The sequence below is a fragment of the Protopterus annectens genome, chromosome 13.part0 (assembly GCF_019279795.1).
Source record: "Protopterus annectens isolate FY-2018-M chromosome 13.part0, PAN1.0, whole genome shotgun sequence".
Classification (NCBI taxonomy): Eukaryota; Metazoa; Chordata; order Ceratodontiformes; family Protopteridae; genus Protopterus; species Protopterus annectens.
The window spans coordinates 637,953,050-637,966,090 of record NC_056747.1 but is presented as its reverse complement, the minus strand read 5'-3'; the positions used below and the strand labels follow the sequence as shown (position 1 = coordinate 637,966,090).

Below are 13,041 nucleotides of genomic sequence, written 5' to 3'. Positions count from 1 at the left end.
AGCCTAGTTTGTATGTCTATTGCCCTGGTTACCTAGTGACAGCTCTTCTTCACTACCATGTCATATTGCCTACTTTGTTTTTATGATGAACTTTAAAGTTTTTTTGCTCTTGTTGTATTTGTGGAAAATATGAACTAATGCTAAGAACATTTGGTACAGCACAGCGTCAAGAAGGCAAACATAAAAATCCTAAAAAATTTTGATGAAGCAATAACAGTAGATGTCGCAAGTTTGGAACCAGAGTCTTTGTATCAGCGTTCATATGCAGGGTAAGTTTTGAATTTTCATTAACTGATCTTTGATGTATGTTGTAGAAGTGTAAGCATTTTTTTCCATTACATGTGAAACTGTGAAAAAAGTATTTTTTTCATTGTGCCACACTTTGTGATATTTGATATGTGTCTCCTTCACCTGCCATCATGGAATTTGCGGTTTACTTTTCTGTCATTGATGTCCTACCAACCAGTAAGTCTGGACACTGTGTCCATATCAAGTTGCTGCTCTCAGTCCTTGCTTCTAATGTGTACCTGCATGATACCCTCAATCTGTCCTCATGCAAAGGCAGTGTCACAGGCTGCCTCATCCTCATGGACTGTCTGCAGTCAGTCTTTATAACCTTCCTATGGACTTATCTGTTGTCTCTCCAGAATTGCTTCAAAAGGTATGTTGCTAGTGTACTATACAGTTTAAGAAGACCTACGTGTACCTGTAGTCAGCACTTCTGATTGTAAACCCCTGTATCTTGCTTATTTTGGCTGCTGCATTTTTGCATTATGCTGAATGGTTTATGTTAGATGAAATGTTGAACCCGCAACACAAATGAAATAAACTAAATCCACACAAAAAGGACTGAAACCAGGAGCCAGCAGGAATAAATAGATGAAGAGGTATACAGTTACTCCACAATAAAGAGAATCCTTGATGTCAGAGTCCACACTTCTTTATTGAAACAGAGTAAATGCAAGCGATTTCATTTTTGTCAGTTCAGAGAAGAAACAGGAAATGCCCCATATATAACCCTGACCCAATTAACACCTTAACAAATCATCACACAATTAATTTTCTTCACCTTCAACCTACAAGACTTTTTTTAAAACATTCCTAAAACAAAAATATATTATAATAAATAAAACCAAGTCTCAGTGCAAGTTCAAGATAAATAAGTTATAAAACACACATATAAGTATATATACACATACATAAAAGACCAAAACCTCCATAAGAATAAATACATACATACTAAAAATGTATTAAAAAAATTTCCATGATAGAAACATTCGTATAAAAGGAAGAAAATTAATACACTTGAAAGGCACTCACCTTTCACGTGCCTTTAATTTCAAAAAACAATCCAGGGAAAACATATTTAATCCTAGCCAAACAGTTGCATTCATTCTAAGCTGCCAGTATGCTTCCAACCTTTCTAACTGCAAAGGCCATGGACCTTCCCCCCTCGGATCCCTTTTCAGCACATCATTAACAACACATTTAAAAGAATGTCCGTCATATTCCATACAATGCCTCATAATCCATCTCCAAAATGAGGAACACTAGGCCTCATAATGTGGGACAAATGGGCAAAATGTGGAACACATACTAAGAGCTTACTAACAACTACAGCTAGGAAGGTTATAGGATGGTTAAATTATGCTGGTTTAATTATAAAAAAAGATCTTTTAATGAATTAATATGATTCTTTTCTATTTACCATGGATATAAGTTAAAAAAATTCCTAATACTGAATGTGTGACAGACCCTTTTAATGTGGAACTTTGAGGAACATTAACTTTTTAAAAGCCCACATAAGGTACATTCCTTGTAATGAGGTACCACTTGAAAGGTGAGTGCCTTTCAAGTGTATTAATTTTCTTCCTTTTATATGAATGTTTCTATCATGGAAGTTTTTTAATACATTTTTAGTATGTATGTATTTATTCTTAGGTAAGATTTGGTCTTTTATGTATGTGTATATATATATATTTATATATTTATATATGTGTTTTATAACTTCTTTATCTTGAACTTGCATTGAGACTTGGCTTTATTGATTATAATATATTTTTGTTTTAGGGAAGTTTCAAAAAAGTCTTGTAGGTTTAAGGTGAAGGAAATTAATTGTGTGATGATTTGTTAAGGTTTTAATTGGGTCAGGGTTATATATGGGGTGTTTCCTCTTTCTTTCTGTATCTTGATAAAGTCTCTGAACTGATAGAGACAAAAGCGCTTGCATTTACTGTGTTGCAATAAAGAAGTGTTGACTCTGACATCAAGGATTCTATTTGTTTGGAGTAACTGTATACCTATTCATTTATTTATTCCTGCTGGCTCCTGGTTTCAGTCCTTTTTGTGTGGAAATGTAGAACCCCACATAATCCTCTTCGACCTCACCCAGCCTCCTCTTCTCAAAATTTACATTTCCCAATGAAAGGACTCAGCTCAAACTGCTTTACTTTATATTTCTTTGTTCATTAATGTAATCTGGCACCTCTCTGCCCTAGATACTATATTGTACATACTGCCATCTCATTTGTCACCACTATCTTAATGTTGGCTGTACTTTTGAATGGGTTAATCTGGTTGTTACATCCATGGCTAATGCCCATTCTGAAAATACTGAACACATGGTGAACATGCCTCCTTATCATTTCATTTGCCTTTCTGTTGACAGAACTCCTCTGCTACACTTTAAACCATTTTAATGGTCTGTCCTGTTCCGTAATTCCTTTTAGAATCCTTATCAGCATGTGATGAGGTGCTATATCAGAGACTTTACTGATGACCAGGTAAATGCCATTCACCAGCTTGTGTTGGTCTGTGTCTGTTGTAATGCTAGGTTAAGTTGGATTGGTAAGATTTTTCATTTGTGCAGATGGGCAGCTACTAGTCACCCAGCATGTCATTAACTTGACCAGTCTCCTGTTGAGATTTTTCCATCATGTTCCCTTGAATTGTCTGGTACCAAGGCCTGTAGTTTGATTTCCTTGTGTGCAGAGTATCACAGCATCCCTTTTTCGGTTATCTGGACCACTTAATTCTCTATATGTGTAGTGATTGAACAACCTTGCTGCTGCCTCTCCTAAGGTGTTACTGCCCCCATGTTTTTCAACACATAGAGGGTAGTCCATTGGGTCCTGTACTATTTCACTCCAAAACCCTTTGAACTTCTTTTCTACCTTCTTGTTTATCACTGCCCAACTCTTCACCACTCCCCTTCACTCTGCACTCCTTCCTCTCTGGGCAGCACACTGTTCTCTCTCTTCCTTATTGTAGTTGGAGGTAATGCATTGTTTTTTTTTATCTTTGTGCACCTCCACCCAGCTTTTCTGCCTCTCTATTGTTACAGGGCATTGTCTGATCTGTTTCTTCTATACACTTGTAAAGTCTCCCTTTCTGGGTGTCTTCACCTTGCCTTTTGCCTTCTTTGACACCTTGGCTATTCTCTTCCTGTCCTCCCCTGTATTGCTCTTTCTGCTCCTACTTTTCCCATTTTCCTGTGCATATATTTCTGTCACTTTGCACCTTCTTTTTTTCTCTTTGAGACACTTCTTTCGCTTTCTTTTTTTTGTGTTATTATTGTTATGCCCGTTATCATTTCCTGTCTGTCCGAATTTTCCACACTCAGTACAAAGTTTCTCTGTCTGTATGGTTTCTGTCCTTCATATTTCTGCCCTTATTGTTTCTGTCAGTCAAAAGAAAAATCCATTTTGTGGTGATTCTCTCATAAGAGTTCCCTTTCCCCAGTACAGTGAACTGCATTCTTATGAGTCAGACTGGCTTTCTGATTTCAGTTTCCTATTCCATTTTTTTTTTATAATGATGAGATCATTGAAATTTCCCATTTCTTGTTGATGGATGCTGTCCTTGTGCCCTTGCCTCATCTGGGACCTCCATGAATTATTTCAGCTTTTCTTCTTGTAAGTAAAAAATTCTCATTTCACAGAAGCCAGTCTGAGGTCACTCATCATTGTTGTCCTCCTCTGTAGTGCCCAATCCCTTACCATTTCTATAGGTTTTGAGGCATCCTTTATTTCCTGCATTTAGTAGACTGTAGAGTTTCTACCAGCAGTGGTGTATCCCTCTTCTGTCCTGTCCTTAAAACTAACACCTCCATCACCATTACCTAGCTGTTTCTCCTCTGTTTTCAACCACACGTGTTCTTCTGTCTCATGCATTCATCGCCATCCAGTCCACCTGCTTTTCCTACTCTGCCTTTCCCAAACTTTTCTTCCTACAGATCCAAACCCTTGAAACAAGAATTGGTTGTTTCGTTTCAACCCGGTTGACTTAACACTAGTCAGGGTGGGATGGATAAACCCAAGATCACTAAATCAATTTCTGAGGTCTAGTGGCCTTGCGGTTATTTTATAGGGATTGAAAGAGGATGAGATTTTACTCCCATTAGTGGCTGAGTTGGGGAACATCAAGAAAATGCGACATGGATGCAGCCTTTGCAGTGTGCTCCTCTGTTGTATGCACTGCAGGGTTAAACCTAAAAAGTATGAATGTGGCATTTCTTTTTTTTTCTCCATTCTGTGAGAGCTGTTTGTTCTGGCATGGATTTGTGATGTTAGGATGTTTTTTTCATGAATATAGAGTGCTTGAACCCACTGTTACTGAAGCTGCAAAGTTCCAAGAAGACATGGATGCACCTTCAACCAGAAGATTGCTTAAAATGCAACAGATCGAGCAAGAAGAATTAAAACGTATAGATGCCAAAATGAGTGCTGTTGATCCAAGAACTTCTCTGTAGAATAAATAAACTGATCTTCCCCCAAATAAGATTACTATATTTGCTTCTGATGGTCAGTCCCTGATTTAGTAATGTTAATGGAATGTTTGTATCAGGAGCCGATCTGAATAATTTGGGAGAGCATCAGGTCAATATTCTTTGTCCACTTATCAGTAAAAACAGAGACTGTACTAATCAGACTGAAGTACTAATTGTTCGTAATTACTGTAGTAAGACTGTAGTATATAAGATCACATCTCGACTAGATATCAAATAAGAGAAATCAGAAGATGATGATAAAGTATGTCTGCATATAAAAAGTTGGACAGAATTGCTTAAAGTGAGGGAAGGATTTAACACAATTTAGTGAAATACTGCAAGCCATACAGTTTCAAGAAAAACAAATTGCAATTGTATAGTATTGAAACTTGCAAAAAAACTTGAATAGAAATTGCTTCGACTTTGCCTCTAGGTTGCAATAAATGAACTTAAAGATGACTATGTCCCAGAAAAAAGGAACTCAGTTTTGAAAATGGGCGTTTGCAGAAGATAGTTTCAGCTTTTTCAGACATTCAGCAGTCTGGATAAAATATTAACATTGGTATAGACCATTTTCATCTCATTGAACAGCAGAAGCAAATAGGAAATGAAACATTCTATTCTAGTTAAATTACAGATTTCTATATGTCAGTACCATATTTTTACAGCAGCATTAAAGAAAGGAAAGATTATTGTAGGCAGTGCTGCTGATGTATTCTTTGCTGATCTGCCATTGGGCATTTTATAAGAGGTAGTGTCTGTCCCACTGATGAAAATTTTGTAGGATAAGAAAGTCTGAAGCATCATTTTGCAAATCCATGTAAGCCAAAAAAATAGTTTGGTGTGGGTACCTGTTTAGTTTTAATCACTGGAGGGAACAAGAGTGAAGCTTATTTCTTTGGGCATTCTTCCTTCCGATTTTTGTACTGTGGTAGTTGAGACTGGAGCGCTTTCTTGATGGCCTTCATCAAATGGTTTGAAAGCACACATTGGTCTGTTTTTTCTCTCTTTCCATGCTTTATCTTTTCTTTGTTGCTACATTAAATATTTTTATTTGTCATACTAGGGTATCATATAATGACAATGACTGTAAAATACTTGGATAATGAGAAAACAAGAAAGTATTTGTAATTGTTTGAGGAAATGCAAATAAGGTAATTGTCTCTTTCATTACTAGTGGAATGAATTTGTTTTTTAAACATTTTTTTTTAGGTTTATCCAACATAGGAAGGGGGTTATTTTTTTACATTCAAGAAATGTTTTTGGGTGCAACCAAAGTGAATAAATCAGATACAGATATAGTTGGAGTAAATATCTAATATTTAATAATAGCTCTGACAAGAAGACAAGTGTGCTGATACTTTGTACATAATTTAATTTCTTTCATATTATCTAAAGACACACTGGCTTAAAGGAAGGATTATAAATGTCATTGGAGACCAGTTATAATAGGACACATTGACTTACAAGGAAGGATTATTTTTTATTGTAGATATTGTGGGAAACCATTATGAATAGGATCTTTATATAGCCCTTTTGGTCAATGTTAAACATTTTTAGGAGAGATTGAAATTTGTTTAAAACAGTTGAATTTTATATGGCATGGGTAACAGCTGATTGGAGTCCAGTTATTTCAATTTATGTAAATAATCACATGGAAATTTGGAGGCTTTTTTATTTTTCAACTTAGGCAAGGAAAACTCTTAATATCTATTTTTGGGGGGTGGGGTGAAGACCTTGTTGATGTCTGGAGAATATTGATTCCAGCAGTTACTTGATTCCGTTGTACAGTTCAGATTTATAAAACATCATCTAGACTAGATATTTCGTACATATTCAAAGAGTTTCACTACAGTTAAATATCAAGTAGATTTTTCTCAGTTTTTATGCACTTCCATGACATCAAGCCTCCTTTCCTCACAGGCATCCTGTAGACCTATTTGTTCCTTTTCAAGGAGGGAGGCCATCAACCCAGTCCTCATCAGGGTGGGACACCCTCCTCAGTCTTTGGTCCAGTCATTCCAATTCAAGATGGGAGCCCATCACCTCATCTTTTCTCTACAGAGGTGAGTGGCAGACTGGTAGTGGTGGAATGGTACTTTTTTTTTTTTCCTGACTCTTCCCCCCCTGGAAGCTGCATCTTCCACAGATGCTTGCTCCGGGAGTTGCATGTGTGCTTCCACATGTGCTAACCCCCCCCCCTCCCAGTTAAGCAGTTTACCACTAGTCTTAAGCACATACATCACCATGGTTCATATGCAAACTGTCAGCATTGCTGTAATTCAGACTGCCTTCCTCATCTCTGGATGTGAGCTTTAGGTATTCACCAGCGGGCTCTGACTCTGTGCATCAGAGCTCTGACTCTGTGCACCATGGAACTGTGTGTGTGTGTGTGTGTGTGTGTGTGTGTGTGTGTGTGTGTGTGTGTGTGTGTATATATATATATATATATATATATATATATATATATTCATCGTGTTTCACTGTTGCAGTCATTACAGTTGGGTTATTCTGCTGCCAGGCTACCCGCAGTCGGCCTGAGTTCCAAAGTCTAGGTCTGGCGTCTGTTGCTGTCGCCTCCTCCCTGACGTCAGTGTGTCAAGGGTACAAAAGATGCTGCCGACACCATTTTCTTCAGTCTTTCTTGCCTCGCGGTGCCCAAAGAAAAAGCAGTTCGCAAGTGCCGGTCGGCCGACTCCTGAGATTTTCAAGTTTGAATTTCAGATCCGAAGTCTTCATTAAAGCTAAGTACCCCATTGGGGAAACTTTTTTCTTGCTCCAGACCAATGTCAGAAAAAGTTAATAATTGTATTTCTTGTGGGAAGCAAATACCTCATAAGGATTTTCATTCTTACTGTATTCCTTGCCTAGGCCCTGACCACGACGTTCTAGTTGTCGGTTTTGTGCTAGATTTAACCAACGCACTGTTAAGCGTCGGTACGATTTTGCATTTCATTATTTTGGCAGAAGATTTAAGTATATAATGCCATCAGAGCAACTGACTACGGAAGTTTATAAAAAGCGCAAAGAAAAGGACAGGCACCCGAGGTCCAAAACTGACGGCGAGGCTTCCGCTAGGCTTGTCGCCGGTTCTCAGTGAGGCACTTTCGCAGCCCCTGACGCCCGCTACCTCAGAGCCACAGGCCGCTTCCGACTCCCGTGTGGAGCCGACTAGGCCACTGGAAACTCAAGGTGTTGGACACTCGGAAACTATTCCCTCAGATGGGTCCAGAGCCGCTGAGCAGACATCGGCTTCTTTGGGTGTTTTCAGGCCTACACAGTTGTATGTAAAACCAACTTCAGCTTCAAAGGCAAAGTCTAAAGCAGCTCTAAAGACAAAGAAACAAGTACAGCATTCTCCTGGACAAGCCTCCATGCCTAAAAAATAGATGCTTAAAATGGCCGAAGACCTAATTACTTTGATCAGGGGTTCCCATCCCCCTCCTGATAAGAGGCCTAGGCAAGAGATAGAATATGCATCTTCAGATCAGGTTTCCATTTCCTATGATTCCTCTTCTGACTAGGAATATTCTCTTCTCCCTATGAGGATTCTGATGCTGAAGAATCTATTCCTTCAGCCTCTCCTCCTGAGGATTATTCTTTTGGGGAAACCCTACATACTATGAGGGAGCATTTCCACTGGGAAAGCCAAGATTACTCAGAATCCAAGAAAAGGCTCAGAGACTTCCTTTTATTACCTCAGCACAGGCCCCTTGCTATTCCTCCTGTTTTAGACAATGTAGATGATGTATTTTCAGAGTCCGGACTGTCTCCTGACTCTCTGCCACCAGCTCCTGTTAAGCCAGACAGATACTACAGGGTTCCTGATTCACATAAATTTCTTTATAAAAACCCTGCTGCAGACCCAGAAACAATCTCTCAGGGTCCCAAAGGGGTCAAGGCGTCCACTGCAAAAAACCCTATACCCTCTGATAGGGATTCAAGTGCCCTGGACAGATGGGGGAAAAAGATTTATACTTCTGCTACCTTGGCTATAAGAGCTTTAAATTGTCAATTTCTTATGCTTAAATATCAGCAATATCTAATGTCACTGCTTAAACAAAAAATGTTGACAAATTCAGAATGCGCAGAAAACAAAGAAATGCAGGATTTATTGCATGCAGCTGAACAAGTAGGAAAGCATACTTTGCAATGTGGTTTTGATTCTCTAGAGGCCTCTTGCAGGGCCGCTGTTACAGGTTCTGTCATTAGGAGACATGCATGGTTAAAAGAACAGAATCTGCCCGATCATGTTAAAGCAAATTTATTAGATGCTCCATTACAACATGATACCTTGTTTGGTGTTAAAGCAGAAGAGGTTTTGAAGAAAATGGAGGACAAAGCTAAATCTATGCAAACAGTCAAGGATTTCTTACAGGAACAGCCTCCCAGATTTAGCAGGAACTGGCCTGCAAAGAATTGGTCCTTTCCAGTATCAGACAGGCCACAAAGAGGTAGATACAGATGCCCCAGAGGCAGATCACAGCTCCAAGGCTCATACAGGCCTAAACAATGGGGTGCTTCAACCTCCAAAAGCAGAGAAGAAAAAATCACAGCCATACAGGGAACAGTCTCAATGACTTTCCCCTGCCAGCACCAAACACTTATCTTCTGGCAGCTCCTTTGGGGGGAAAATTAACAGTTTTTGCTCAAAATTGGCATATGATCACCTAGGACAAATGGGTCTTAAATATCGTATCCCAGGGCTACAGGTTCTATTTTCATACCCTGCCAAGGTCAAACGGTATGCCAGACCTGCCACACAATCAATGGGCAGAGGCACAAAAACAAGTTTCATCCCTCATGGACATGAGGGCCATTCAGCAAGTACCACAGCAAGAGCAGGGACAAGGATTTTACTCAAGGCTATTCTTGGTGCCCAGAAAGGACAAGACCTGGAGACCAATATTGGACCTGTCTATCCTGAACACATTCCTGGACATTCCAAAATTCATAATGTTAACTCTGCAGCAACTCCTGCCCATGCTGGGCAAGAAGGCTTGACTTGTGACTTTAGACCTAAAAGAGGCATACCTACATGTCCCAGTCAGACAATCATGCAGAAGATACCTCAGATTTATAGCTGGCTCAATGCATTACCAATTCTCTGCACTGCCCTTTGGCTTATCTACTGCGCCCAGGGTCTTCACAAAGTGCCTGGCACCAGTAATTGCTTTTTGCAGACAAAAAGGAATTCAAATATATCCTTACTTGGACGACTGCCTTATTCAAGCAGAGAACAAGGACACTCTACTACAGCATCTGGCATTTGTAAAAACATTACTAGCAGGCCTAGGGTACACAGTAAACGAAAAGAAATCAAAACTCGTACCCTGTCAAGAGATAATATTCATGGGTGCAAGCTTAAATACAACTGCCCAGATGGCTTATCTCACGCCAGACAAACACAGACAACTGACTACTTATTTCAAAATGTTGGCAACAAAGACCCAGTTATCTGCAAGAAAAATTCTGCAGGCTTTGGACTTCATGGCATCCTGCATTCTGCTAATTCCATATGCAAGACTGCATATGAGGAAACTTCAATGGTATCTAAAAAGTGTTTGGACTCAACATTGCCACAGCCTGGAAACAATAATTACTCTCATTCCCTGCCTGCAACAGGAGTTTTGATGGTGGGCAAAAGCCTGTCACCACAACACGGGACAGCCATTCACCTTACCCACAGCCAGGCAGACATTGGCAACAGATGCATCAGATTATGCCTGGGGGGCCTATATGGCAGGAAGATGTATTCAGGGCACATGGTCCGCAAGTCAAATGCATCTACATATCAATCAAAAAGAGATGCTAGCAGTTCAAAGGCTCTACAAAGCCTTCAAGGATCTACTTCATCCAGGACAGCTACTTCATCCAGGACAGCTACTGATAAAGATGGACAGTACCACAGTCATGTGGTACATAAACAAGCAAGGGGGCACACATTCCTACCCCCTCTGCAGACTAGCCATGAACTTGTGGGACACAGCATTGACTTACCAAGTACGTCTGCAAGCACAGTTCCTGCCAGGAAGGATAAATACTCTGGCAGACGAATTAAGCAGAAACCTAATGGATCCCCACGAGTGGAAATTGGATCCACAAGTCTTCAGCATGATAACAAAGAACTGGGGATGCCCGGACATAGTCCTATTTGCCTCTCCTCACAATTGCCAACTACAAAGAATTCTGCACAAGGACTTATCACAAGCAAGCATGGAAAGTGGATGCTCTAACTTTCAGCTGGGAAAACCTAACAGTTTATATGCCTTCCCTTTTCTGCCTCTCCTCCCCAAGGTACTCCTCAAGGTAAGACAAGAGAAGCCAAAAATTATTCTGATTGCCCCAGACTGGCCCCGCCAGCACTGGTACCTAATCCTAAAAAGCTTGTCCCAATGCCCAGCTTGGAAGCTACCTCAAATTACTCACTTATTGACTCAACAAGACAGTCAGATACTGCACAGTCAACTCAGGACCCTAAACCTGGCAGCATGGCGGATAATGTAGCCATTCAAGACACACCTCTTTCTAAAGCAGTTATGGATGTTATTTTGGAGGCCAGGAGGCCTAGCACCAGAAAATCTTATGCAGAAAAATGGAAGAGATTCTGTGCTTGGAACCAGGCACAAGGTATTGACACGATTGTTCCAAATATTCCTCAGATTTTGCAATACTGAGATGCTGGATAAAGGCCTTTCCTTTTCATCCATTAAAATTCATGCCTCTGCCATTTCAGCTCATTACAATACAGAACCGCCTATTTTTTCCCATCCATTACTAAGGCAGTACCTCAGAGGGGCCAAAAACATAAGACCCCCAAGGAGAGCACCAATACCTACATGGGACCTCAACTATGTCTTGGAAAAACTTACACTGCCTCCCTTTGAGCCAGCCTCTGCAGCTGATATAAAATTCTTATCCTGGAAAACAGCTCTGCTCCTAGCAATAACCTCCGCTAGACAAGTCTCAGAGTAACAGGCACTCATGGCTGTGGAACCTTTTATCATTTGCCATCCTGACAGGGTTTCTCTGAGGACAAACCCTACATTTATGCCTAAGGTAGTGACCAGTGTGGCCCTTAACCAAACAATTCACTTGCCAACTTTTTACCCAAACCCACAGAATAAGGGTGAGAGACTTCTGCATTCTTTGGACATTCACAGACAGCTACACTTCTACTTGGACAGAACCAAAGCTTTCAGAAAGACTGAACAACTTCTAGTATCATATGCTGCAGGATCACAAAGAAAGCCTATCTCAAAGCAGACTATTTCAAAGTGGATAGGCCACTGCATTCGTTTCTGCTATTCACAGCATGGCAAATCAGTGCCTAAGGGCATTAGGCCACATTCTGCCAGAGCAGTAGCCACTTCAGCAGCCTTCCTCAGAGGAGTACCAACCAAAGACATTTTAGAGGCTGCAACTTGGAGTTCAGTGCATACTTTTACAAAGCACTATCACTTACCTCTCTTTTCTAAATCCAGGGCAGGCTTTGCCACTGCAGTTCTGCAGGGCCTGATAGCCTCTCTTAATCCTATTTAGCACCAGCCTCCCAACCATTTGGGATTCAACCCAATTGTAATGACTGCAACAGTGAAACACGATGAACATAGTACAGTTGTGTACCTACCATAAATGTAGATGTTCGAGTGTATTCACTGTTGCAGTCCAGGTTACCCTCCCTCCATCCCCCTTTTCCTTGCTGGGACTTATCTGTACTTCTCTATTCTATACAACCTATGTGGTGTATTTGCTTGTAGAAGAAGGAAAAGTTGTTTTTTGGTTATGCATGCTTTTTGGCATTAGTGAGCCTACCATATTATGGGCACGTGACATCTGGGGCAAGAAAAACTGAAGAAAATGGCGTCGGCTGCATCTTTTATACCCCTGGCGCACTGACGTCAAGAAGGAGGCGACAGCAACCGACGCCGGACCTAGACTTTGGAACTCAGGCTGACTGCGGGTAGCCTGCCAGCAGGATAACCCAATTGTAGGTACACAACTGTACTATATATATATATATATATATATATATATATATATATATATATATATATATATATATATATATATATATATACACACACACACACACAGTAGATATAAAAAAATTGTTAGGGGAAAAATATAAAAAATGAAAAAACACACAATAAGCTGGTAGCATAAGTATTCACATCCTTAAACTAATACTTTGTTGAAGCACCTTTTGATTTAATTACAGCATTCAGTCTTCTTGGGTACACACCTCCATCAATTAAAGAAACTCTGATTAA

General features: G+C 40.1%; 1 protein-coding gene across 1 annotated transcript in view; it reads left to right on the top strand.

The window, feature by feature from the left end:
* AKAP10 (A-kinase anchoring protein 10) overlaps positions 1-13,041 on the top strand; it is a gene marked incomplete in the record, with an annotated part of 1,224,755 nt that overhangs the window by 911,360 nt on the left and 300,354 nt on the right. Inside the window, 1 exon segment of the mRNA XM_044054325.1 lies at positions 160-269. Within this exon segment, the coding sequence (XP_043910260.1) occupies positions 160-269 (110 nt within the window).